Source organism: Pipra filicauda, unplaced genomic scaffold (genome assembly GCF_003945595.2).
Source record: "Pipra filicauda isolate LSUMZ 115617 unplaced genomic scaffold, ASM394559v2 scaffold729_size357988_pilon, whole genome shotgun sequence".
Taxonomy (NCBI): Eukaryota; Metazoa; Chordata; class Aves; order Passeriformes; family Pipridae; genus Pipra; species Pipra filicauda.
Window position 1 is genome coordinate 218,068 of NW_024104897.1, and position 27,113 is coordinate 245,180.

The 27,113-nt window shown below is 52.0% G+C and overlaps 2 protein-coding genes across 2 annotated transcripts; both read left to right on the forward strand.

Annotated features, from left to right (window-relative positions):
• The first annotated feature begins 794 nt into the window (after positions 1-794).
• PIAS4 (protein inhibitor of activated STAT 4) lies at positions 795-21,223 on the forward strand. Its single transcript, XM_027717096.2, has 11 exons — positions 795-891; positions 5,610-6,060; positions 11,981-12,065; positions 13,640-13,681; positions 14,074-14,164; positions 14,456-14,584; positions 14,670-14,775; positions 17,110-17,183; positions 17,728-17,888; positions 20,265-20,395; positions 20,904-21,223. Exons 1-11 carry the CDS (start codon positions 865-867, stop codon positions 21,107-21,109), a joined length of 1,503 nt encoding a protein of 500 aa, XP_027572897.1. The 5' UTR covers positions 795-864; the 3' UTR covers positions 21,110-21,223.
• Positions 21,224-22,700: 1,477 nt separating this feature from the next.
• Positions 22,701-24,533, forward strand: LOC120324850 (proline-rich receptor-like protein kinase PERK2). The gene is made up of 4 exons (XM_039389424.1): positions 22,701-22,818; positions 23,171-23,377; positions 23,467-23,632; positions 23,727-24,533. The coding sequence occupies exons 1-4, from the start codon at positions 22,701-22,703 to the stop codon at positions 24,262-24,264; spliced, it is 1,029 nt and encodes a 342-aa protein (XP_039245358.1). The 3' UTR covers positions 24,265-24,533.
• The last annotated feature ends 2,580 nt before the right edge of the window (positions 24,534-27,113 follow it).

Consider the following 27,113-nt stretch of genomic DNA (forward strand, 5'->3'; position numbering starts at 1 on the left):
AGAGCAAACCCACTGTTTCCTTGGATTTTTCTCCAGAGGGGTTGATTTTTTTCTCTCTCCAGAAAAGCCTCCAAGAGCCTCCCGCACTTCAGGAGCGTTTCCTGGTGCCACCACGAGCGAGGGGATCAAGTGACCCCCTATTTGGGGACAAAACTGTCCTGAGGGACCCTTGAGCCAAAGGGAGCCCAGACTGAAATGCCAGGAATGGGGTGCAGAGAGGCCCTTCCCCACACCCCCACCCCGGGAACCAGGACACGGGGGGACCCTTCCCAAGCCCCCCAAAGCACAGGGAGACCCTTCCCCACCCCCCGGGGCACAGGGGGTGCCTTCCCCATCCCCATCCCTCCCCTCCCAGGGCCCTCACCCCCCTCCAGGAGCCCCCCCTCGGGCTTCCCTCCTCAGCGGGGACACCCCACAGAGCCCCAGAACGGCGGCCGAAGCCCCTGAGCCCCCCGTGCCCACCCCGCGCCCTGCCCTGCCCCGGGGGCATCCACCTGCCGCCATCTTGGGGGCAGCACCCCCCGCCCTTCCACGCACCCGCTCTCCCTCCCTTGTCACCCGCAGAGCCGCCTCCCACCCCATTCCCACCCCCGCTCCCCCCTTGTCCCCCTTTGTCCCCTCCCCCGCTGCCCCCCCTCGGCGTCCCCTCAATTTACGCCGCGCGGCCCCTTTAAGACTCCCCGCGCGGGGCGTGGCCTCGAGGGGTGTGGCCGCGCGCGCGGGGGGCGGGCGGGCGTGGCCGGAGAGCGCCGCTCGCTCGCGGATTGGGCCGTTCCCCTCCGGCGCGGCCCCGCCCCCTCGGGGCGGGTCACGTGACCCGGCGGCGGCGGCGGCGCCCGGCGCGGTGGACGCTGGAGGCCCAAGATGGCGGCGGAGCTGGTGGAGGCGAAGGTGAGGGGAAGCGGCGCCGCCGCCCCGCCCGCGGGATCCCCCGCGCGCCACTGGCAGGACCCCGGCGGGGGCGAGGCCGCGGCGGAGCAGCGCCGCGAACCGCCGAGCGAGGCGCCCCCCCGGCACCGCCCCCGCCGCTTTCTCCCCCCCCCCCCTCCCCCTCAGGGGGCTGCCCCGCCCCGGCCGCAGGGCCGCGGCCCCCGCCGGACCTCACGGGCTTTTACGGGGCTGGGGCGACCCGCGGCGCCGCCGGCAATCCCTGCAGGGCTGGGCTGACCTCGCCGGCTGTTAATTCGCGGGATTAATTAGCGCAGGTGCTGCCCCCGCGCCCCCCGGTCGGTGCCCGGTGCGGGGCGGCCCTGAGGGCCCTCCGTGAGGGGGTGAAGCCAATTCCTGCCGGCGCTCGTGTTCTGTTCCCAAGGCGGCTCGTGCCGCCTCTTGAATGCCGCGGGAAGGGAGCGGGTTATCCCTCGGGATCCCTGTTTTCCCTCGGGATCCCGGCGCTCGGGCACTGCTAAGGGAGCCGGAGGTTCCCCGTGTCCCGCCGGGGGTGCGGGGCTGGGGGGGCAGCGCCCGGGACCGGCCGGTGCCTCCCCGCAGCATCCCGGGACAGCCGGTGCTGAAGGAGCGGCTGGGGAGTGTCCCCTGGGAAGAATTCCCTGGAAAGTGTCCCCTGGAAGCATTCCTTGGGGAGAGTTCCCTGGGAAGTGATCCCTGGTAGTGTTCCTTGGGAAGAATTCCCTGGGAAGTCACCCCTGGAAGCGCTGCTTGGGAAGAGTTCCTTGGGAAGAATTCCCTAGGAAGTCATCCCTGGAAGTGTCCTTGGGAAGAATTCCCTGGGAAGTCATCCCTGGAAGCATTCCTTGGGAAGATTTCCTTGGGAAGAATTCCCTGGGAAGTCACCCCTGGAAGCATTCCTTGGGGAGAATTCCTTGGGAAGAATTCCCTAGGAAGTCTCTTCTGGAAGTGTTCCTTGGGAAGAATTCCCTGGGAAGAATTCCCTAGGAAGTCACCCCTGGAAGCATTCCCTGGGATGTGTCCCCTGGAAACATTCCTTGGGAAGAATTCCCTAGGAAGTCACCCCTGGAAGCATTCCCTGGGATGTGTCCCCTGGAATCGTTCCTTGGGGAGAATTCCTTGGGAAGAATTCCCTGGGAAGTCACCCCTGGAAGTGTTCCTTGGGAAGAATTCCCTGGGAAGTCACCCCTGGAATCGTTCCTTGGGAAGAATTCCTTGGGAAGAAATCCCTGGGAAGTCATCCCTGGAAGCATTCCTTGGGAAGAATTCCTTGGGAAGTCACCCCTGTAAGTGTTCCTTGAGGAGAATTCCTTGGGGAGAATTCCTTGGGAAGAATTCCCTGGGAAGTCATCCCTGGAATCGTTCCTTGGGAAGAATTCCTTGGGAAGTCACCCCTGTAAGTGTTCCTTGAGGAGAATTCCTTAGGAAGAATTCCCTGGGAAGTCACCCCTGGAAGAATTCCTTGGGAAGAATTCCCTGGGAAGTCACCCCTGGATTTCTCTGGGATTTCCCAGGTGGGATCTGGTGGAGCAGCCCCACCAATCCAGAGCTCTGGAATCCTCATTTTCTGGCAGTTAAACCCCTTTTCTCTCCTCTTTAGTTACCTTTTTTTTTTCCCCCCTCATCCGAGATATTTTGGGACACATCACGACTCCCAGAAATTTTAACTCCAGCTTTGGGCTTTGCAGATGAAATGACACATTTAATGAAAAAGGAGAAAATCAAATGGCATTTTTCTCCCCAGTCTTAATTCCCACACATCCAAAAGTGGCTGTTAAATATCTCTGGAATCAGCTGTAGCTTTCTCAATTAAAAAAAAAAAATAAATAATCTGTAGCTGTTTTATTCCAGGAAATTATAAGACTACTGTAAATTCCACAGAAATCTGACTTTTATCCTTTTTTTTATTTAATTATTGTTGAATCCAAGAGCGGGGTGGAGGTTGGGGAAGAGAGACTTGCTGGATCTTTGCTGCTGGATTGGTTTTTAACTGGGATTTCTTCTTGAAATCCCATATTTCCCACAAACCAGGAAGGACATGGGGTGAATATTTAATTTTAAATTTTCAAACCCATGTACTTTATAAGCTCTTTTTTTTTTTTTTTTTTGGCAATTTTAAGGCTGTTTGGTTTCCAGGGAACTGCAACACCAACCTGGCCAAGCTGTAACCATGGAATAATTAACAGGAATAACTTGGTTTTTAACCTGATGGGAAGTGTGGCACAGCCTGGCCTTTAAATCTGCTGATGCTTCCAGGGCTGAATTCCCACAGAGAGAGGGAATTTTGGGAGGCTGGGCTGGGTTTTCTCGCTTATCTGATGCCGGAATTGAGAATTCCAGGGAGCCACCAAGGCAGCTCCTGGCTGGGATCACGGAGTGCTTGGCACAGCACCCACGTGGGGCTTGGAGATGTTCTCTGGGAACACACTGCTCTCTTGAATCCCAGAATCAGCTGGGTTGGAAGGGACCTCTGAGATCATCAATCCAACCCTTGATCCAACCCCGCTGTGGTTCCCAGCCCAGGGCACTGATGCCACATCCAGTCTCTTCTTAAACACCTCCAGGGATGGAGAATCCACCCCTTCCCTGGGCAGCCCATTCCAATGGCTGAGCACCCTCTCTGGGAAGAAATTCTCCCTGATATCCAACCTAACCCTCCCCTGGCACAGCTTCAGACCCAGCCCTCTTGTCTTGCTGATGGTTGCCTGGGAAAAGAGACCAACCCCCCCCGGCTCCCCCCTCCTGTCAGGGAGTTGCAGAGAGTGAGGAGGTCTCCCCTGAGCCTCCTCTTCTCCAGGCTGAGCCCCCCCAGCTCCCTCAGCCTCTCCTCATGGGAATTGTGCTCCAGTCCCTTCCCCAGCCTCGTTGCTCTCCTCTGGACCTGCTCCAGCCCCTCCATGTCCTTCCTGAGCTGAGGGCCCAGAGCTGGACACAGCACTCCAGGGGTGGCCTCACCAGTGCTGAGTCCAGGGCAAGAATCACTTCCTTGGCCCTGTTGGCCACCCTGTTCCTGATCCAGGCCAGGATCCATTGGCCTTCTTGCCCCCCTGGGCACACTCTGGCTCCTGTTCAGCTCCCTGTCCATCCCCACTCCCAGCTCCCTTCCTGCCTGGCTGCTCTCCAGCCACTCTGTCCCAGCCTGGAGCTGCCGGGGGTTGTTGTGGCCAAAGGGCAGGACCCGGCCCTTGGCCTGGTTGAACCTCATCCCCTTGGAATCAGCCCATGGATCCAACCTCTCCAGGCCAATATCATCTTAATATCCTTCCATCCTCTAAAAAAGGGGATGTTCCCAAAGATCCTGGGCATGGAGGAGGGATTCTGGAGGGGGTTTTTTGCCCATTCCTGAAATCCACTGGTGACCCTGGTTCTCCTGAGCCTCACCTGCCCCCAGCTCCCACTGATTCCCTTCCTCTGCCTTACGCCAACACCAGTGGGGAGGAAATTTTCCCTGGGATTCTCTTCCCAGAGGAGGGAGGGAATTCTCTTCCTGGGAGGTTTGGGTGCCTCGAGCCTGTGTGCTGAAGGAGTTCCTGTGCTCTTCTGCACGTGGGACCTGCTGCTTGAGGCCTTGGTGGGCATTTCTGCTTCCAGCTGACCTGTCTCCAGGATGCTCCCTTGGAGCAACTCTCTAAGTGATTTTTGTGTCATTTGATCCCTTTGCTGGTGTTTGTTTGTCAGGGATTTCTGTGTAATTTGATGCCTATCCTGGTGGGTTTTTATCAGAGTGATTTTTGTGTAATTTGGTGCCTATCCTTGTGTTTGTCTGTCTGGAATTTTTGTGTAATTTGGTGCCTATCCTGGTGTTTTTCTCTCAGGAATTTCTGTGTAATTTGGTGCCTGTCCTGGTGGTTTTTATTGAAGTGATTTTTGTGTAGTTTGGTGCTATCCTGGTGTTTTTCTATTAGGGATTTCTGTGTAATTTGGTGCCTATCCTGATGTTTTTCTGTCAGGGGTTTTTGTGTAATTTGATGCCTATCCTGGTGGTTTTTTATCAGAGTGATTTTTGTGTAATTTGGTGCCTATCCTGGTGTTTTTTATTGAAGTGATTTTTGTGTAATTTGGTGCCTATCCTGGTGTATTTCTATCACAGGGATTTCTGTGCAATTCGATGCCTATCCTGGTGTTTTCCTATCAAAGTGATTTTTGTGTAATTTGATCCCTATCCTGGTGTTTGTCTGTCAGGGATTTCTGTGTAATTTGGTGCCTATCCTCGTGGTTTTCCATCAGTAATTTTTATGTAATTTGGTGCCTGTCCTGGTGTTTGTCTATCAGGGATTTTAGTGTAATTTGGTGCCTGTCCTGGTGTTTTTCTATCAGTGATTTTTGTGTAATTTGATGCCTATCCTGGTGTTTTCCTATCAAAGTGATTTCTGTGCAATTTGATCCCTATCCTGGTGTTTGTCTATCAGTGATTTTCGTGCAATTTCTTGCCTATCCTGGTAGTTTTTTATCAGTGATTTCTGTGCAATTTGTTGCCTATCCTGGTGTTTCTCTAATTTTCCTAATTACACCATTTCAATCACCCATCTCTGTGTCGTTCAAACCCTTAAGAAAAGGGGAAGCAAACCAAGCACCAACACCGAGTTTGCACAACTCTGGGGGTGGAACTTTTTACTACTTGCCTTCTAATGAATAAATCAAGAACCGACAACCTTTGCCTCTCATAACTATAAGACCCTCTCCAATTTTTTATCCCCCAGAACATGGTGATGAGTTTCCGGGTCTCAGATCTTCAGATGTTGCTGGGTTTTGTTGGCAGGAGTAAAAGCGGACTTAAACACGAACTAGTGACCCGAGCTTTGCAGCTGGTCCAGTTTGACTGCAGCCCTGAGGTGTTCAAGAAAATCAAGGAGCTCTACGAGACTCGTTACAGCAAGAAGAGCTCGGAAGTGGCTCCGCCGCCGCCCCCGCAGCAGCAGCAGCAGCAGCCGCAGCCCCGGGCCGAGGCCCTGCCCTTACACTCGTCCTACGACCGCGGCAGCGCCGTGGCTCGGACTCTGCCCACCCCCAACATCGACTACCCCGCCCTCTACGGCAAATACCTGAACGGACTCGGGAGGTTGCCTCCCAAAGTTGCCAAGCCCGAGGTTCGCCTGGTCAAGCTCCCTTTCTACACCACCCTGGACGAGCTGCTGAAGCCCACGGAGCTGGGTGAGTCTGGGGAGGGATGGGGAGGACTGGTCAGAGTGCTGGGAAGGTGGTTTTGAGGCTCTGGGAGGTTGGGAGGCAGGAGAAGCTGATGGATGTGGTGGTGGGGACCCCTTCCTGCCCTTCCTTCCTGCCCCCCCTCTCTTGCCCCCCTCTCTTGCCCTTTCTTGCCCCCTCTCCCCCTTTTTCCTCTTCCCTTTCTCCCCCTTTTCCTCTTCCCCTTCCCCCTTTTCCTCTTCCCCCTCTCTCCCTTTTCTTCTTTCCCTCTCCCTCTTTTCCTCTTTCCCTCTCCCTCTTTCCCTCTCCCTCTTTCCCTCTCCCTCTTTCCCTCTCCCTCTTTTCCTCTCCCCCTTTTCCTCTTCCCCTTCTCCCCTTTTCCTTTTCCCCCTCTCTCCCTTTTTCTCTTCCCCTTCTCCCCCTTTTTCCTCTTCCCTTTCTCCCCCTTTTCCTCTTCCCTTTCTCCCTCCCTCTCTCTCCCCATCCCCCTTTTCCTCTTCCCCTTCTCCCCTTTTCCTCTTCCCCTTCTCTCCCTTTTTCTCTTCCCCCTCTCCCCCTTTTCCTCTTCCCCCCTCCCACTTTTCCTCTTCCCCTTCTCCCCCTTCTCCCCCTCATACTTAAACTTTAAAGCCTAATACCACTTTTCAGCACTTAAAATACCTGACCTGAAGCATCCTGTGGATGAAAGAGGGTGGCAACACATCAAACTGTATTTTTTGCTTTATTTTTTGTGCTTTCCATGCTTATTTGTATGTGGTGCTGTGAATTTTTGAGGGAAAACTGGAAGAAGTGCCTTTTTCCCCCCTGGGGCTTGGAGACTGATTTTTACATGATTTTTGGTTTGGAGAAACAAAGGGTGTTGTCAGGGATGTTAAAGAGAACGTTCTGGTAGCGAATTCAGCGTGTGGAGGGGAGAAGTTGTGTTCTGCTGAGCCTCATAAATCCAGGGGTAATGTCAGACTTCACAACTAAACCATCTGAGAACTTGGAAAAAAAAAATGTTGTGGCTTGGAGGGGAAAAAAAAAAGACAGATAAAGATATGATTGTGCAGGAAGAAAAAGAAAAAGGGCTAATTAGTCACGTTTGACACTGGTTTTGGAGGTGTTAAATACATCAAAACAGCTCAGGGGTGACAGTGGAAAGCTAAAACCTTATAAATGTTTGGGGAATGGGTTTGTTCAGCCTTAAATGTGCAGTGTGTTGGTAATGCCAGGGGAGGATTTTGAAGGAAAACGGATTTCCAAGAGGGTGGAAGAGCATCCAGAGGCAGGAGAAGAGCCTGGATGGTTTCCTGGGACAAACAGGTTTTGTTAAAAATTGACATTAAATCTCCTCAGGAGCGAGGGCTCATTAAATGAAGTGTCTCCCCCCCGGAAGGTGACACCTCCCCAGGGTCAGCACCTCCTTCCCTGGAGCAGATTTGGCTCATTTTCCATGGGGCTGGAATGGTTTCTGTGGAGCTGGGTGGGAGGTTTCATTGTCCCAGTCCGGGCACAACCAACAACATCAAACAACTGGTTTGATTTTCCCAACCTGGTGACCTGCAACTTTCTAATTCCTTTTGCAACTTTCTAATTCCTTTTGCAACTTTCTAGTTCCTTCTGCAAGTCTTAATTCCTTCTGCAACTTTCTAATTCCTTCTGCAACTGTTAATTCCTTCTGCAACACTAATTCCTTCTGCAACAGTGATGGGAATGAAGGTACATTTGTGTCTCCCCAGCCCGGGGTTGTCTCGACCCTCGGTGTCTCCCGGTGTTCCCTTTGCTCCCTTGGAGCAGCTGGAGCTGGAATAACATCCCATTAAGGGGTGGCATTGTTGGGGTGTCCTGTGCAAGGCCAGGAGCTGGAATAAATGATCCTTGGGGGTCCTTTCCAGCTGAGGGTATTCCATGAGTCTGTGATAAAACACTCCGAGTGTTTTTCCACCAAGTGTTTTTCCACGTGGAAAAATGAAACCGCTTTGTGGTTTGTTGCCCAGATTTCCCATCCTGTGCCTGGACCAAGCCTGAGCTCCTACCCTACTCCTGATGGAGCTGGAAAATCCCAGCTCCATTTAGAACCCCCCTGCTCCTGGGGCTTTTCCCTGGGCTCCAACAGGGATATTTGAAGCTCCGTGGCGGGAGTGGGAGAAGCTTCATTTACGTGTTCCTTCCTTAATGAACAGGCTCTCCTGCCTCTTGGAGATGATTGCTTTGGGATCAGAGGTGATGCCTCATTTGGGCTGCAGGGAAGCAGATTCCCTGAAGGACTCTCCAGTTACTGTTATTCTTGGAGAGAAAGGTGCTCCAGCTCAAAGCAGATCCGTCGGCTCCGTTGTGGAGCAGCCGATATCCCACTTTTTTGGGGGGGACACCCCATGTAAGGTTTGAGTTTAACACCTAAATTATGGCCATGAGCACTCCCTGCTTTGGTCTGAGGATGAAACATGAAAGGATTGTTCTAATTGAGGGAAATCTTGAGATTCCCTCGGGGAGATGATGCTTCAAATGACTCCTGATCCGACACCTCGGAGAGGGATCGAGCGCTGAGACCTGGGCTGGGTTTTAAGGAGTTCAGGGGAATATTTGTGGTGCCTCAGCTCTTTGCTGAGCTCTTTACTTATCCTCTGGCACCTTTTGGGGTGAAACAGTGTGAATATAGGAATTCTCAAGGGTTTTTATCCCAAATATTTGCCGTGAAGTCCCCACCTCGGTGGTGGCCGAGGAAGGACTGGCCGTGGCCCTCAGTGCTCCGGGCTGGGGGACAGGGCAGGGCCGGGTCAAAAGTTGGATTTGATGACCTTGGAGGACTTTTCCAACCCAAATAATCCTGGGATTCTGTAGATAAAGAGCCTTCTGGAGGCACAACCGACCTTGGGAGTGCAGCAAGGCCGCGTTGTCCGGAGGGTCCTGCTGGGATTTGTTGGATTTTCCCTTGGATTGAACAGCTCTTCTCTCCTGTGGGAGCACTAAAACTGCTCCAGCCTCTCTCCAAAGCTGGACTTTGCCTTTGGAATCTCCAAAGGTGATGCCAACATGACCTCTCTTCCCTGGGAATATAATAATGTGGGATATTAAGTTTGAAAACCAAGCTTTGCTGCAGGAAAACCCCCAAACCCCTGAAATCAGGCCTTATTTTGGGGTCTGATTTTGGGGTCCTCCTGCTGGAAGAGCTGCAGGGGAGCTTGGCCTCCCAAAGTGGGAATCCACTGCAATCCCAGAAAGTCCAGGATGAGGTTTGCCAAGTGTTTTCTTGGATTCTGGAAGTTTTGGGAGGATTTGCTAAAAACTTGAGCTCCTGCTTTGGGCAATTCTTAAATGAAGTTGATCCCAAGAGCCAACAGGAGCTGAGTTGTGTCCAGAGGCCTCTGGCCTGGAAAAAAAAGGAGAAAATTCCGTTATTTTCCAACATTTAGCTTTAAAAAACTGCTGAGTGAGAGGTGAACACCTGATTAAGTTCCCTGAGAAGGGACCTTCCGAATTTTGGGCTCCTTCTCCATTTTAAAGGCAAGTTGGGACCTCACCTGGGTCCATCCCAGAGGTTTTTCTCCTGGTTTTTCAGGGAATGTTCTCTTGCCCTTTTCTCCAAAGCCCCCAGTTCTGATTTCTGCTGCCAACAAGATGCATCCCCAGGGTGTATCTTTGATTTTTCTTCTCCCTTCAGCTGTTTTTTTTTGCCCAGGTAAGTGCTTTGTGTCCCTCTCCAGCACTTTTCCATGAGCAGGACTCCTCAATTCCTGCCTGGAGAAGGATCTCCCACAGTAAAAAAGAAGGAAAACAGGGAAACTTTGCTGCTGCTGCTCATTTCTCTCCCTTCATACCCACAGCAGAATTATTAACTCAGAAACATGACTGGTTTTTTATCCTCTTTGTGCCAGTTGTGCCTTTATATTTTTATAGTGTGTGGATTATATGTCTTTTATATTCTTATTTTTTTTTTAATAAAGGGAGAGCTGATAAAAATGCAAAATAAAAAAAGAACTTAGAATTCATGAAGCTTATAATTCTCCTAATCAGGTTTGCTTTGTCTTCGTGGGACACTGTTTATAACGACATTAAAAATCACTTTTTGTTATTGTTCTTGTCATTCATCCCTTTCCAAAAATAACTCCTGAAAGGCTTTGACTTGTGCTGGTTCATTTTGGGCAAGAGAGATTTGGGTGGAGACTGGAATTCTACACAAATTTCACGGGGGTATCTTCATTATTACTATTTTTAATGGATTTAAAGCTGAATTACCAAAAGGAGGCACCTGGAGTGACTTGGGTTGTCACCAGGCCTTCCAAGATCCGAGGGTTTATCCTTCATTTTTCTCTTATCCATGGAAAATTCCCCTTCCTGCTCCTCAAATCCCGGAATAAACTTGGCAGTCGAGGTGATGCAAAGGAAAAACACCCCAATGTTCAAAAAAAAAAGCTGTTTTAGCACTTCCTCTTGGTGTTCCTGCCCTGACTTTCACCAGCTCAGCTCTGAAAACAGGGACTCAAAATAAAGCAGGTTTGAATTTCACCTTTTTGAGCTCTCAGGCTTCGTTTTCATCCCTTTAAATGGGTTTCATCTGCTGATTCTTGAGAGCTGAAAGGCCACAGTCAGTGCTGGGGGCTGGGCAAACATCTCTCCAAGGGACCTTCTGGCCCAAGTCGGGGTTTCTCTGGTTTTCCTGCTGGTTTTGGTGTTCTCAGAGCTGAGCTTTTGGTTGCTGGGGTGGGTTTTTTCTTTTCCAGAACCTTCCTGCTGCTTTTCCATGGTTTTATCTCTTGGGTTTTTTGGAGGTCTGGTCTCACTGATGGGCTGAACAGAGGATTTGGTGGCTCCTTGATTATTTGAAGGGAAAAAAATACTAAAAAACTCCCTAAATAATAAAAAAATATTTTTAATATATATATTTCTTATTATATAATATATAAAATGTATTATATTATATTATATATAATATTAATATGTTTACATTAATGTATTTATATGTTATATATTTTATATATTATACATATTATATTTATATATTATATATGTATAATATATATGTATATATGTATATACATGTATATGTATAATATATATAATATATATAATTCTATTATATATAATATAAAATATATATAGTATGTAATTATATATTATATATTTTATATAATACATTATATAAAATATCTATTTTAAATATTATATAAAATATATATTATATATTTTATATAATATATATTACATTATATATTATTTATATTATATATAATAAAAGTGTATGTTAAATTATATTTTTATTTTTTAGTATTTTTAGTATATATATTATATATAATTTATACTGTATATATATAATATTATATATATTATATAATAAAAATATATATTAAAAATATCTTTATTATTTAGGGGTTTTTTAGTATTTTTAGTATATATATTATATATTTTATATTATATATATTAAATTATATATAATATATATTATGTATAATAAAAATATATATTAAAAATATTTTTATTTTTTAGTATTTTTAGTATATATATATATAATATAGTGTGTATATATATACTATAATATATATTGTATAATAAAAATATGTATTGAAAATATATATTTTTTATTATTTAGGGTTTTTTTAGTATTTTTAATATATATTATATATGTTATATATATGATATATAGTGTATATATAATATATATTATATATTATATAATAAAAATAGTAAATCATACTAATAACATAATAATAATAATAAATAACTAATAATACTAATAAAACACTAAAAAAAACCCCAGAAAAATCAGCTCCTAAATCCTGTGCTGTTAAAACCAACCAGGAGAGCAAAAAATCAGAATTACCAAAACCTGGGAGTTCTGTGGGAGAAAACAAGGCCTGGGATTGAAGAGAACCTCCAAAAATCCCCTTGTGCTTCCAGCTGCTGCTTCCAGGTCGATGCTCAATCTGCTTTTTTTTCTCCTCCCCAGTCCCCCAGAACAACGAGAAGCTTCAGGAAAGTCCGTGTATTTTTGCATTAACCCCGAGACAAGTGGAGCTGATCCGAAATTCCAGGTATTTTCCCCTTGGGTGTCAAGATTCCAAGGAAACACGGCCGATAATTCCCGTAATTCCTCAGCCTTCCCTCCTCTTGGAAGCTTTTGTTCTCTGCCAGGATTTGTTGGAGGCCATGGAAAGCCCAAATTTACCCCTCCAAGCCTTTAAATTGGACTTTGGCTCCTCCAATCTCCCTTTTCCACGGGGCAGGAAAAACGGGAATAAATCCTGGATGACCCGGAGCTTGTGCTGGGAATATCAAATATCTGCAGGGTTTTTTCCCCTTTCAAAAGGGGGAAAAAGCCAGACTTTAAAGCTTTGTTTTGCATGTGAAAAGAAGCTTCCTCAGTTGGGAAGGATGGAATAGGAACTGCTTGGAAAAAGGAAAACCAGCTTGGATTGGGATTTTCCCTGACCTCTGTCCCGATGCAACTTTGGATTCCAACAATGAGGCTCCTCAGAGGTGGCAGGGAGGTTTCCTCTTGGCTGACCTGCTCCCTTGGGCCTTGATGCAGAAGAATTCCTCCCCAAAATGAGGCATAAAACCTTCCCAAGATTGCTCTTTGTGCTAAAGAGAAACGTATTTAACAGATATTTATGTTCAGGAGGCGGAATTTCTCCAATATCCTGGTTATTGTGGGTTAACAGGAGGGGGAAGCTGTTGGAAAACTTCACAGGAAGGGAATAACAGACCATGGGATTCTTTCTTTCGGGGGGGATAAAAAAACTGCTGGTTCTTGAGGCTTTTTTCTCCCCATATTCAGATTTTTGGGGGGAAAACTGTCCCTGTTGAGGAACAACTCCCAATATTTCTGGGGGTCTGAAATGCTCCCATGGGTCCAACTTCTCCCACTGCCTGTGGGTGATGTCCCCACACCTCTCTCTGTCCAGGTTTCATCCCTTCCGTTCCCCAAATTTATCCTAAAACCCCGAACTGGAACGTGAAATACTCTCAGGGGCAAATCAAGCCTAATTTAGGGATTTTTTTTCCCTAAAGCCTCGAGTCTTGTGCAGGAATTAGAGGATGTTTTACACCCCTTTTTGCCCCCTCATAAAATCCCTTTGTTCTGTATATCCATGACTTTCCTGATTCCTCTTCAGATCCTGTCAGGAATGGCCCTGCTGAAGGTTGCAATATTCTCAGAGGTGCCATAACACTCAATCCCTTGGTTTGCATGAACAGCTTTAGCTGAATAATTAAAACACAGACAGTCTTGAACACTGGCAGGTAAACCTGACCTTAAAACCTAGTTTTTTTTTATAAATTCTCACACGAATCAGCAGAAGGGAAATGGAGACTTTTCACCTGAAGGGTTTTAAAAGCTGTGGGTTGGTGCATTAAGCAAAAAAAAAAAAAAAAAAGAATAATTATAATAATTACAGAACCACTGATATTTGCAGGGGGAATTGTACAATTTAAATAAAGGTCCGTGAAGTCATTTTTTTAAAGGAATGTTAAAAAATTAAGAGGGAGTGAAGCTCTTGAGTCTGGTAAAATTGACAGCTGGGTTGGGTGGGTGTTTGTTTGAGGGTTTTTGGGGTTTTTTTTCACATAATTAATCTGAACTTTCCGTTTCTTTAATTTTACCCAGGGAGTTGCAACCCGGGGTGAAATCAGTTCAGGTGGTGCTAAGGTAGGTCTGGGCATGGGGGTTGATTTCCAGACTCTGAAAACCCAGGAGAGCTTGGGAGATCCTCTGGATGCAGGAAGGATTCCAGAGGGGCGGCTTCACGCCGGGGGAGGGAGGGAACATTCCAGCAAAAGGCAGCCAGTTTTCCATGTGGATTTTGTAGCTCCAAAGATAATTCACAGGGAGCTGTAAAGAGCACAAAGAACTGTCTCAAACACCTTAAACTCTGCTTTTTGACCTCCTCCTGCCTGTGCTGCTGGAGTTGGGGCTGGACAAGTGTCCCGTGTGCCCTCCCAACTGCCATGGATTGGCTCTGCTGTGGGATTTTGGGATGGGGATGTGCAGGGCCTTTTGGGGCAATGGAGATGTTCAGAATTGTGCCATTTCCTTTCCAGAATCTGCTACACAGACACCAGTTCTCCTCAGGAGGATCAGTACCCTCCCAACATCGCCGTGAAGGTGAACCACAGTTACTGCTCCGTGCCGGTAAGGATTTGTGGGATCCAGGAAGGATTTGTGGGATTCGGGAGGGAATTGATTTCCCCATGAATGCCAAGAGTTATAAAAATGCCCCTGCTCAGTTTAAAGCTAATTTTCTGGTGGTTTAGCCTTATTGTTAATGAAATTCTGTAAAGAACTTCAATTCTTCTGCTTCGTGCTCTGACCGTTCAGCTCTGTGTTTTCCCCCCCCATCCTTGAGAACTGAGTGGAATTTAGTGGAGCTGACCCCGTGTAGGAGTAAAAGGTGAATAAATACATTTAATCCTTTTGCCTCAGGGCTACTACCCATCCAACAAACCCGGAGTGGAACCCAAAAGGCCCTGTCGTCCCATCAACCTCACGCACCTCATGTACCTGTCGGCGGCCACCAACCGCATCACGGTGACCTGGGGCAACTATGGCAAGGTGGGTGCCAAGGGAATCGCCCAGAATTCCACAGGCAGGGTGGAAGGGCAGCCTTGGTCACCCTCTGCCTCCCCTCTCTCCTCAGAGCTACTCGGTGGGGCTGTACCTGGTGCGACAGATGACCTCGGCAGAGCTGCTCCAGAGGTTGAAAACCATCGGGATCAAACACCCCGAGCTCTGCAAAGCACTTGGTGAGTCCCTCTGGCTCCATGAATCATGGAATCAGAGAATCAGCCAGGTTGGAAAAGACCTCTGAGATCATCCAGTCCAACCCTTGATCCAACCCCGCCGTGGTTCCCAGCCCGTGGCACTGATGCCACATCCAGTCTCACCTTAAACTCCACCCCCTCCCTGGGCAGCCCATTCCAATGGCTGAGCCCTCTCTGGAAAGAATTTCTTCCTGATATCCAACCTAAACCTCCCCTGGCACAGCTTCAGACCCAGCCCTCTTGTCCTACTGCTGGTTCCTGGGAGAGGAGACCAACCCCCCCCCGGCTCCCCCCTCCTGTCAGGGAGTTGCAGAGAGTGAGGAGGTCTCCCCTGAGCCTCCTCTTCTCCAGGCTGAGCCCCCCCAGCTCCCTCAGCCTCTCCTCCCAGCACTTGTGCTCCAGTCCCTTCCCCAGCCTCGTTGCTCTCCTCTGGACCTGCTCCAGCCCCTCCATGTCCTTCCTGAGCTGAGGGCCCAGAACTGGACACAGCACTCCAGGAGTGGCCTCACCAGCACTGAGGGATGTCCTGGCTGGAACTTCACAGAATCCCAGGATATGCTGGGTTAGAAGGGACCCCCAAGGATCATCCAGTCCAACCCTCAGCCCTGCACAGGCCCATCCCCAAGAATCACACCCTGTGCCCCAGAGAATCGTCCAAATGCCCCTTGAGTGCTGTGCCCAGTGCCCTGGGGAGCCTGTTCCAGCACCCGGGCACCCTTTGGGGGAAGAACCTTTTCCTAAGATCCCAAGCTAACCCTCCCCTGGCACTCCAGGCCATTCCCTGGGGTGCTGGCAGTGGGCACTGCAGTGCCTGCCCCTGCTTGGCCACAGCTGCCACGTTTGATACCTTTTCCTTTCAGTTTTTACCTGAGCAGTCTTGCAGAGAGCTCTGAGGTTCTCCTGAACTTCAGAGGATCCTCTCGTTCTCCCGACGCTTCAGCTGAGCCCTGGGAGCCATTCCCTCAGAGCCAGCACTCCCAGGATGGCCTCTGGAGCTGGGAGTGGCAGGCACAGGTTCTCCAAGCAGCTCTCCTGCCTCTTCCACAGGCCTGTGCCTCCGGTTTTACTGAGTCAGGAACTTCAGGGCAGAGATCAGTTCCATTTGGTGACTTTAACCAAGTAGGGATGTTGTCTTTATTCCTGTCCCTTTGGGTTTTGCTGCTTGGAAGTTGTTGGACGTCCAGAACTTTGCTTTCATTGCTCTGCTCTGTTCTGTGAGTGATTCCCTGTCACTCAGGCTGCCCTTTGGCTTTGGTGGCATCTCATTGCTGACTCACCTTCCTTTGCATAAAAAAACTCTGTGGAGTTTAGTACAGGAACATTTTCTAAGAACAGAGATCGTGGCTGTGCATCCAAAACACCTCAAACCTGATCAGGAGATCCTAGAAAAAAAAAACCCACCCATTTCTCCTTCCCGTGTCTCCCGAGTTATTGATGCTCTGACAAAGAACTTCATAAAAAAATTAAACTCCTAATGGGAAGAAAACAACCCCAAATCTTGTAATCTCCTGGGAATTTCACATGTGAGAAGTCACTCTCTAATTAGAGCTGGGTGTTGCAGGACTGCATGTAACCTCCCTGTCTGGAGACATCTCGTTATGATCTGAAAAGGTCAAAAGAAATGGGTGACTTGCTCCAAAGGAAAATGGTGATGGAAGTGTCAAAGGCCGTTGCAGGCAGCAGTGGGAGCAGCAGCTCCTCCTCAGGACTTGGGGAGCAGTTCCAAGCTCATTTTGTTGATATTTTTTTGGCACCCTTGGTGTGGAACTTGCCCCTGTGGGACCTGCCTGTCTGCTGCTCCCTTTGATTGCCCCGCAGCTCCTCTGGGTTTTCCTTTTGGGATGCAGCAGCAGGGGAAGGAGCCCTCCTTTCCTAACATCTGATCCTTCCCAAATATATCCTGGATGGCTGCTGGGATGGGTTTTTCCATGGCTGCCTTGCTCTGAGCTGGGAATTTCTGGCTCTGTTGGTGTTCCTGGGAAACATTCTGCTGGAATGACTGACCTGGGCAGCGTAGGAGCTGCAGAGCTGCAGTGCTAAGAGTGTTTACCTGGTGGGGAAAATAATGGGAAAATGAGTGTTTACTCTCATTTTGACTTTATCCCTGCTTTCTGACCAGCTAAGCCTAAACTGACTTTGCTCCTGAAGTCTTGCCAAGAGCTGGAGCTGAATCCATCCACTCCTTCCCTCCCTGGGAGGGAAAAGGCCTCGTGCACAGCCAAGGGCTGTGGGTGAGCTGCTCCTCCTGTGCTGCACTTTGTTTCCAAGGTTGGAATTTGCAGCTGTTCAATGTTGTGCCCTCTGCTCTCCCTGCAGTGAAGGAGAAGCTACGCCTGGACCCGGACAGTGAAATCGCCACCACGGGTGTCCGGGTGTCCCTCATCTGTCCGGTGAGTCCGGCTGTTCCCGTGGGATCAGCCTGGTTTGGGTTGGAAGAGACCTTAAAACCCATCCAGTGCCACCCCTGCCATGGGCAGGGACACCTTCCACCAGCCCAGGTTGCTCCAACTTGGTCTTGGACACTCCCAGGGATGGGACAGCCACAGTTTTGGTGGAAAATCCTTTCACAGCCTCGCCACCCTCACAGGGGAGAATTCCTTCCTGATATCCCATCTGACCCTGCCCTCTGGCAGTGGGAAGCCATCCTCCTTGTCCTATCCCTCCATATTTTGTCCCAAGTCCCTCTCCAGCTCTCCTGGAGCCCCTTTAAGCCCTGGAAGGGGCTCTCAGGTCTCCCTGGATCCTTCCCTTCTCCAGGTGAACCCCCCCAGCTCTCCCAGCCTGGCTCCACTCCTCTATTTAGACCGTTTTCACCCCAAACCCCAAATCCCCTGCTGGACCAGCATTACAAACTCCCAAATCCTTCTCCTTCAGAGGGGAACTGGGGGATTCCTGGGCTGTTCCCTGGCTGACACGGTGCCCTTGGTCCCACAGCTGGTGAAGATGCGTCTGTCGGTGCCGTGCCGGGCGGAGACCTGCGCGCACCTGCAGTGCTTCGACGCCGTCTTCTACCTGCAGATGAACGAGAAGAAGCCCACGTGGATGTGCCCTGTGTGTGACAAACCTGCCCCCTACGACCAGCTCATCATCGATGGGTGAGCTTGGACCCCTCTCAGCCCCTTCCTCTCCTCTCCTCTCCTCGTTCGCCCCGAGCGTCTTCGCTCGAGTGGTTCCTCCTCAAAGCTCTCCCCAAAGTTTATTCTGCTGGCGCAGAATATCCACGCTGAAGTGTCACAGCAAGACCCAGATCTCTCTCTGCCATTCTTGGGTTGGGTTGTTTTTTTTTTTGGAATGCACTGAAGCATTTTGAGGATTGAGAATTTGCTGCCTCGCTCACGGGCTGGCGTCTCGGTTGACAGGATGTCTCCTCGCACGGAATAAATCCCTTCGTAAACACCCAGGAAGACGATTTTTGACAGGAAACATCTTGTTTTCCTCGGTGTGAGGTGCTCAGCAGCTCACAGGCAGTTCATGGCACGCTGCAAATTTGGTCTGGGGACCTTCTCCATCAACCAGAACGTCCTGCCCTTGAGACTGAGGCACAGAGGCAGTTTTGGGAAGAGTTTGTTCTGTCTGTGTGACTGTTCAGTACAATTCCTGTGGCTCTTGTGGGTGTCTTGGTGACAGGGCTGGGAAAGATCCCTCAATAGGAACTCCTGCTGTGTTTTCCAGGGGGGAAAAGCAGGAGATTCAGATGCAGTGGAGGGACAGAATTAAACTGCTTTGGTTATGTTTTCCAGGCTGGAGGTTTTCCCCATCCACCTGGACTCCCTGAGCCTCCCAGTCCTGGTTCCTCTGGGGACACCCAGTGGGGGTTGATCCCTTCCTTGGAGTCTTTAGGGCCCCCCAGGTCCCTGTGGGGTGTGGGATGTGCTGGGAGGGACCAGACCTTTGGTGCAGCACTTTTGGGGTGGGTTTGGAAGCAGCTTTGTTGCCCCAAAATTCTGGGAGCCCGTTTGTGGGCTGGGACCACCAGCACTGTCGTGGTGCTGGCCAAGCCCTGAGCCACCCCCAGGACTGCAGGAGCCAGACACGTGGTTCCTGCCTTCTGGAAAACCAGCTCCACCCTCATGGCTCGTGGAATTGGCCTGTGATGCAGGTCACTCAAAAGTAGGGAGGGTTTAGAGGGGTTTTTGGGGTGCATCCAGCTCCCCTGGCACACGAGTCTGTTCCCAGGGCCGGGCCGATGGTTCTCGGAGCGTCGCCGCGTTTGTGGCTCCTCGTTTGATCCAGGAGCTGTGGCTTTCCAGGCAGTCTGGAGGCTGGAGCAGCCTCAGCACAGATAACCTGTTTGCTTTGTCCTCTGGCCAACCCCAACAGGAAAATCCAGTTCCTTGGAGATCCCTAACAAGGGGAGGGTAGGAGGGGTTGGGCTGTGGAAGCCCCTCGTGTCCTGGGTGAGGAGGAGGAGGAGGGTGTCAGAGGGGAAGGCTCAGCAGCCTTTAATCCCTGCTCTGCACTGCTCAGGGATGAGTTTTGGTGCTGGTTCTGTTGGATGAAGGTTGTTTCAGATTCCCTGGAAGTGGCTGAGGGAACCTGGCACTGTGAGTCAGGGAAGAGCCGGAGGCTCCCAAGGAGGGAGGTGGTTGGTCGGGTCTGGGATCCTCAGGGCCTTGGCAGCTTTTTGGGAAGTGCAGCTCGGTGGTTGCTCTGCTGGATGATGGGATTGTCCGTGGAGACAATTCCTGCAGGAGCTGAGCAAAGCTGAAAACTCTCTCAGTGGTGGGGCCTAAAGTTTCTCCTGAGCTTGTACGTTTTTTGCTACAAATTCTCCCTTCTCCTTGAAGGGAAATGCTCGAGTCCAGGAAGGAATGAGGCCTTGCAGTTCCAAATAAACATCCCAGGCAAACAGTGGGACACAGGGAATAAATCAAGCCCCCTGTTTCTCTGGGCTCAGGGCCTCGTTCCAGTTGGATCTCTGCAAGGCCTGACCTCGAGGGATCCACTCCAGGTGCATTTTCAGTCCTGAACAGGGTTTTCCTGTTGCAGGGAGGCTCCATGTGTTGTTTTGATGGCAACTGTGGAGATTTGGGAAATAAAACACCAGGATGTTGGATTGCTGATTTCCCAGTGTGACAGGAAATTTCACCTTCTGCTAATGCCACGGTGGGAATGTCCCTGGGAATGTACCCGGGAATGTCCCTGGGATGGGACAGCAGGCTCTGCCTGGAAGCAGTACCTGGGAAACTGGGTGAAGAGGCAAAACTGTCTTTAATTGCACCTAATTAAGGTGGTGCTTGATGGTTTGGGTGCTCCCAGTCAGGGAGGACTGGGATGGTTTCACCCTCAGAACCGGCGCTGGTTTTATGGGGAATAAATTCCACGACTCCCAAGAGCTCCCAGCTCAGGGGCCTTCTGCCAACACCACATTCCCTTGAAATGTAGGGCTGGTGAAGGTAGAAGATGCAGGGTCACTGAAGACACTGTGCTGGTTGCCTGGGGTGTGACAGCTCCTCCTGTCTCCCCTGCAGGCTCCTGTCCAAGATCCTGACGGAATGTGAAGACGCGGATGAGATCGAGTACCTGGTGGACGGCTCCTGGTGTCCCATCCGAGCTGAGAAGGAGAGGAGCTGCAGCCCCCAGTGCCCAATCTTAGTTCTAGGTGAGTCCCCATGGGGATAAAGGCTTGAAATCCCTGTAGGAAATCACAGAATTCCGGAATGATTTGGCTTGAAAGGGACTTTCAAGCTCATCCAGTTCCACCCCCTGCCGTGGGCAGGGGCACCTCCCACTATCCCAGGTTGCTCCAACCTGGCCTTGGACACTTCCAGGGATGGAGCAGCCACAGCTTCTCTGGGAAATCCATTTCAGTGCCTCCCCACCTTCCCAGGGAGGAATTCCTTCCCAATATCCCACCTGCCCTCTGGCAGTGGGATAATTCTTTCCCAATATCCCACCTGTCCTCTGTCAGTGGGAAGCCATTCCCTGTGTCCTGTCCCTCCATCCCTTGTCCCAAGTCCCTCTCCAGCTCTCCTGGAGCCCCTTTAGGCCCTGGAAGGGACTCTCAGGTTTCCCTGGAGCCTTCCCTCCTCCAGACTGACCATCCAGGAGCGTTGGAACATCCCCTGCCCAGGTTTTCACTCCCTCCTCTCTCCCCTCACCCTCTCCAGGCTCCTCGGATGTGAACGGGCTCCTTCCCCCCCCTGCCGGGAACGGCGAGAACGGCAAAGCCCCCGCGGATGTCGTGGATTTAACACTGGACAGCTCATCCTCCGAGGAAGAGGAGGAGGAGGACGAGGAAGAGGATGATGATGACGAGGGACCCCAACCCAAACGACGCTGCTCTTACGAGAAAGGTTTAGTCTCTGCCTGCTGACGTGGCTCCGCGTCCCCACGGACACACTTGAATACTCTGGTGCTTATTAAACTGGAGGAAAGGGGGAGAACGTCCTCTCCCACCTCATCTCCCTCCCTCCCTCATCTCCTCTGACTTTCCTATTCCGAATTATTCATTAAAACGAGAGAGAAAAACAAAAAAGAAAAAAAAAAAAAAAAAAAAAAAAAAAACCACAAAACGCGAAAAAGAAAAAAAAAAAAACAAAAACAAACCACAAACAAACCATTTTGAGCTGCTTCTTGGTTGGAAAACGACCCCACTCAGAGCCTGACCCTGAACTGGAGCCTGAAGGAAGGAAAGTGTCTTAAGCCAGGCAGGATCCTCCCTCCCCTGGATGCCAGGATCAAGGGAGTTCACCTGCACACCTCCAGGACACCCAGCCCTGCATCTCCAAAGCCGTGGGCAGTTTGATCCTCTTGTTAAATAACCATTCCTTAATTAATCTAAAGGTTTTGCTGGGGGAGGGAGGGGGAGGGGGGAGGGCAGGGTTTGTGTGTGAGGGGGGGGGTTGTATAACCCAGCAAGGATAGAGGGGAGGGTTTGTAGGGGTGGGGAGAAGGGAGGGGGCATGGGGTGCCAGGGCTGAGCTGGCGGGGTTGGAAGCGCACTGTTCTTAGAGAGGAGCTCCAGCAGCTCTGCACCTCATGCAAAGAGACACGGTTGGAATCTTGATCCTAATCCCAAGGGGAACGTAGAGATTTGTGCGTAGTGACTCGTTTTAGTTGAGCAGAAGCCATGGGGGGGGGATGTCGGGAGGGAGGGAGGGAGGGGAGGGAGGGGCTGGAACCACAAATCTGTTGTATTTTTGAAGTGCAATAACTTGGTGTTTTTGAAGATTGACAAGGGCTGCGCATTCCCTTTTCGTTGAGGTTGGTTCTGGAGGGCAGTCACAGCCCCCGGGGGTGGGGACAGGGACCTGCAGGGCACCCCCACACCCCTGGGGACAGTGGAGTGACCTGCAGGACACCCCCACACCCCTGGGGACAGTGGAGTGACCTGCAGGACACCCCCACACCCCTGGGGACGGTTGAGTGACCTGCAGGCCAGTCACACCCCTGGGGACGGTTGAGTGACCTGCAGGACTGTCACACCCCTGGGGACAGTGGAGTGACCTGCAGGACACCCCCACACCCCTGGGGACGGTTGAGTGACCTGCAGGGCAGTCACACCCCCAGGGATGGTGACAGTGACCTGCAGGCCACCCCCAGACTTGGGGATGGTTCAGTGACCTGCAGGACTGTCACACCCCCAGGGGACAGTGGAGTGACCTGCAGGACTGTCACACTCCCTGGGGACAGTGGAGTGACCTGCAGGGCAGTCACATACCCAGGGGAGGGGACAGTGGCCTGCAGGACAGTCACCCAGGGATGGTGACCATGACCTGCAGGCCACCCCCAGACTTGGGGATGGTGACAGTGACCTGCAGGACTGTCACACTCCCTGGGGTGGGGACAGTGACCTGCAGAACTGTCACACCCCCAGGGACAGTGGAGTGACCTGCAGGACTGTCACACTCCCTGGGGACAGTGGAGTGACCTGCAGGGCAGTCACATCCCCAGGGATGGTGCCCATGACCTGCAGGCCACCCCCACCCCCGGGCACACGTGGCACTGAGCAGGAGCAGGGGCGGGGGGGGCCCTTCCAGAAAATGCCAGGGGGGGAATCTCAGTTTTTAGCCAACTACCTCGGTAACTCCAATTCAGGTTTCTTCGAGCCCCGGGCCCGGCCGGGCGGGGGGAGGGCAGGGCCGAGGGCTCCGGGCTTTCCACTCCTCTGTCCCCCACTTTGGTGCCAGAGCCAAAGCTGCTCCCGTGCTCGTGATGGCAAAACGTTGTTGCTTTTGAGTTTGTGACCCGTCACAACCCTTTTGACTTTGATGTCTCAGAGAGTTTCTGTCGTGACCTTTGTCCGCTGACTCCTCCCAGCTCCGCTTCGCTCTGGGCCTCGCCGGCTTTTCCCACCGGGATGGGCAGGGAAGGGCCCTGGGCTGTGCCCACGGGGTGATGCCCCCGTGCCCAAGGCTGAGCTGAGACCCCTGAGCACTGGGCAGGGGGTTTTGGTGTTGCTGGGCATTGCCAGACCCCAGACCCTCCATCCTTCCTTCAGCCCTTGCCCTGGGCACCCCAAACCCTCTGTGCTTCATCCTTCCTTCATCCTTCCCCCCTGGGCACCCCAAACCTCCAACCTCCCTTCATCCCTTGCTCTGGGCATCCCAAACCCTTAGTGCTTCCTTCATCTTTCCCTCAGGGCACCCCAAACCCTGCAATCTCCCTTCATTCCTTGCTCTGGGCACCCCAAACCCTCCATCCTTCCTTCATCCTTTATCCTTCCCTCAGGGCACCCCAAACCCTGCAATCTCCCATCATCCCTTGCCCTGGGCACCCCAAACCCTCCATCTCTTGCCCTGTGCACCCCAAACCCTCCACCCTTCCTTCATCCCTTGCCCTGTGCACCCCAAACCCTCTGTGCTTCCTTCATCCCTCTCCTCTGGACACCCCAAACCCTCCATCCTTCCTTCATCCTTCCCCCCTGTGCACTCCAAACCCTCCATCCTTCCTTCATCCCTTGCCCTGGACACCCCAAACCCTCCATCCTTCCTCCACCCCTTGCCCTGTGCACCCCAAACCATCCTCCCTCCATCCCCCCCCAGCACGCAGGGCACAGAGAGGGGGGTGTTGGGGGGCTGTTGGTGCATTCCCAGCGCTCCCCCCTCGCTCCCCAAAATCCCACCTGGAGGGAAAAGCCCCCGAGGTCCCCCCAGAGCTGCCCTAAATCCCAAACTTCTCCCAACCGCGGAGGGGTCACCCCCCCAGCTCTGGGGGCTCCTCTCCCACTCCCCCCCCTCTCCCACATGGGGTGGGGGGGCCCTGAGCTCCCAACCCTCCCTGCCCGGCTCCGTTTTGCCTCCAGACCTGGAATTTGAAGGGAAAAAAGGGAGGGATTCTCCCGTTTTCTCCCCAGGTGTCCGGCAGGGAGCGTTCCTGGAGCATCCCGGTTTTACTTCCACGGGGGAAACTCGCACTTGTTTGCCACAGGCTTTTGCTTTTCCTTCTCTTTTCCTGGTTGTGTGTAAGCAATATGTTTTCAGGTTGAAACAGGGGTGGGGGTGGGGAAAAAAAAAAAGGGGGATTTAAAACAACCTTAACAAAAAAAAAAATAACCTGGGTAGAGCTCCAAAATCAAGTTTTACTGTACAAAGTTCTGTGCTCTCAGCCCTGGCTGCACAGTAGCTTTAGAGTCCACTTTGTTTTTTCCTAATATTTTTATTCTAATTTAATTGCTTTTAAACTTTCCGGGCCAAGCAACTGTTTGGAAACACCGTGCTTGTGTTAGTGCTTTCTGTTGGAGTTGGCCAGCTCTTCCTGTACATATGTTTTGGGTTTTGTTGTTTTTTTTTTTTTTTTTCCCTTCTATACGTTTGTTTGTTTTTTTTTTTTTTCCCTGGTTTTTATTTTTTTTTTTCCCCCTTTGTTTTGTAAAGAGAGAGAAAAAAAAAAAAAAAAGGACAAAAAAACATAAAAACGAAACGAAAAAAAAAAGAAAAAAAAGAAAATTATTTTTCTTTCCCTCAGTACACATTCTTCAAAAGTTCAAATTATAGTGTTTGTTAAATAAAATGAAAGATTTACATTTAATTCCGTGTCGGCTTGTTGGGATTTCTGACCTCGGCATCTCCAGGAGTTCCCTGGGAATCCTCGGGATCTCACCAGGGGCTCCAGAGCCTCCCCAGGATTTGCCTGGGGATCCCCAGGAGCTCCCCCAGGTTTTCCAGGATCTTCCTGAGCTCCTCAGGATTTCCCCAGGAGTCCTTGAGATCTTACCTGGGGTCTCCGGGAACTCCAGGGGGGTCCTCGGGGGCTCCATGAGCTCCCTGGAGATCCACGGGATCCTCAGGATCTTCTCCCAGGGTCTCCAAAGGATCTTGCTCTGAGTCCCTGGGATCTTGCCTGGGGTCTCCAGGAACTCCCTGGGGATCCCTGGGGTCTCACTGGGATCTCCAGGATCTCCCTGAGGTCCCCAAGATCTCCCCAGGGTGCCCAGGAATTCGTTGGGGTTCTCCAGAATCTTCTCTCGGGGTCTCCAGGATCTCCAGAGGGTCCCCAGGAGCTTCCTCCAGGTACCCAGGATCACCCTGAGCTCACCCCAAAAATGAGCCCCAGGGGGCAGGAGGATCCCAGGGCAACACCCAGGGGTGTGTGTGTGTGTGTGTCCCCCAGGCTCCCAGGATTTCCCTGGGCATCCCCAGGATCTCTCCAGGATCTCTCCAGGATCTCACCAGGGCCTCCAGGAACTTCCTGAGGGTTCTGAGGATCACCCTGAGCTCCCCCCAAAATGAGCCTGGAGGGTCTGTGCCTGGGGCAGGAGGGTCCTGGGTCGATCCCAGTCCCCCTCCACAGGCTCCCAGGATTTCCCTGGGCATCCCCAGGATCTCTCCAGGGCCTCCATAAACTCCCTGGGGATTCCAAAGGTCGCCTGAAATAAGTCCAGAGGGTCCGTGCCCGTGGCAGGAGGGTCCTGGCTCAACCTCTGCCCCCCTCCCCGATGTCCCCCCGGATTTGGGGGGCAGCCCCAACCCCCCCCCGGGCCCCGTCCCCGCGGGCACCTCGGTGCCACTTCGAATTCCTCCACCTCCAGAGGGATTAATCATTTTATTTATGAGGCTTAAAGGCCTCAAATCCCGCTAAAGCCGGGGCTTTGCCAGATAAACAGCCCGCTTTGGGGGCAGCGCGTTTGTGAAAACACAATTAGCAAACCCTGTAATCTGCACTAATTACCGGGGGCCCCGAGCGCCGGCGGCGGCGGCGGCAGCGGCACCATGGGGGACACGGGCACCGGGGGGCACCGGGGGGACACCGGGGGGCACCGAGAGGACACGGGCACCGGGGGACACCGGGGGGACACGGGCACCGGGGGGCACGGCGGGCACACGGGGCAGGGGACGCGGCGCCCACCCGGAGCCTCCTTCACCATCGAGTCGCTGCTGTCGGAGCGGCGGGACGGGACCCCCCCGAGCCCGGAGCCCCCCGGGAAGAACCCCCCGGGAGGAGCCCCCCGGCCCCCGCCCGAGCCCGGGGACAAACCGGCGCAGTCCTACATCGCCCTCATCTCCACCGCCATCCTCTCGTCCCCCGAGAAGAAGCTGCTGCTCTCCGACATCTACCAGTGGATCATGGACAACTACCCCTACTTCAAGAACAAGGTGAGGGGGCTGGAGCCGGGAAGTCCTGGGAATTCATCCCTTGGTTTTCCCGGTGCGGGGTGGGCAAAAGCAGGAGCTGAGCCCGGGGTGCTGCTGGTGGGTGTGGGACTGGGCTGGGGGAACTCACCACGTCTCTGCTGATCCCGATCCAGTGGGAAAACGCGTCGGGATCTCGGTGCCGGTGGGGTTGGTTCACTCTGGTGTCCACTGGTGGCGGCTGATCCCAATCCACCGGGAAAAGGAGTGTGCCGGGATCTCATCAGGGGTCCCCAGGATCTTCTCCCGGGGTCTCCCAGGGTCTCCAGGATCTTCTCCCAGGCTCTCCCAGGGTCTCCAGGATTCGGATCTTGGTGCTGCTGGGGCTGGTTTCTCCAGGCACTCTTCACTCTGGTGCCCACTGATCCCAATCCAGCCGGAAAATGAGTGTGCCAGGATCTCCCCAGGGATCCCCAGGATCTTTTCCCGGGCTCTCCCAGGGTCTTCAGCAGCAGGATCTTATTACTAACAGTGCCAGTGGGGCTGGGTTCTCCAGGATTCTCCAGGCACCATTCCCTCTGGTGCCTGTTGGTGTCTGATCCCAATCCAGAGGGAAAAAACGCCCGTGCCCACGTCCAGATCTCGGCTCTGGTTTCTCCAGGCACCGTTTCCCTCCGGTGCCTCCTGATGTCGGCTGACCCCAATCCACCGGGAAAACACGCGTGCCAAGATCTCCCCAAGGGTCCCCAGGACCATCTCCCGGGGTCTCTCTAAGGGTTTCTTCCAGGATCCAGATCTGTGGGTTTC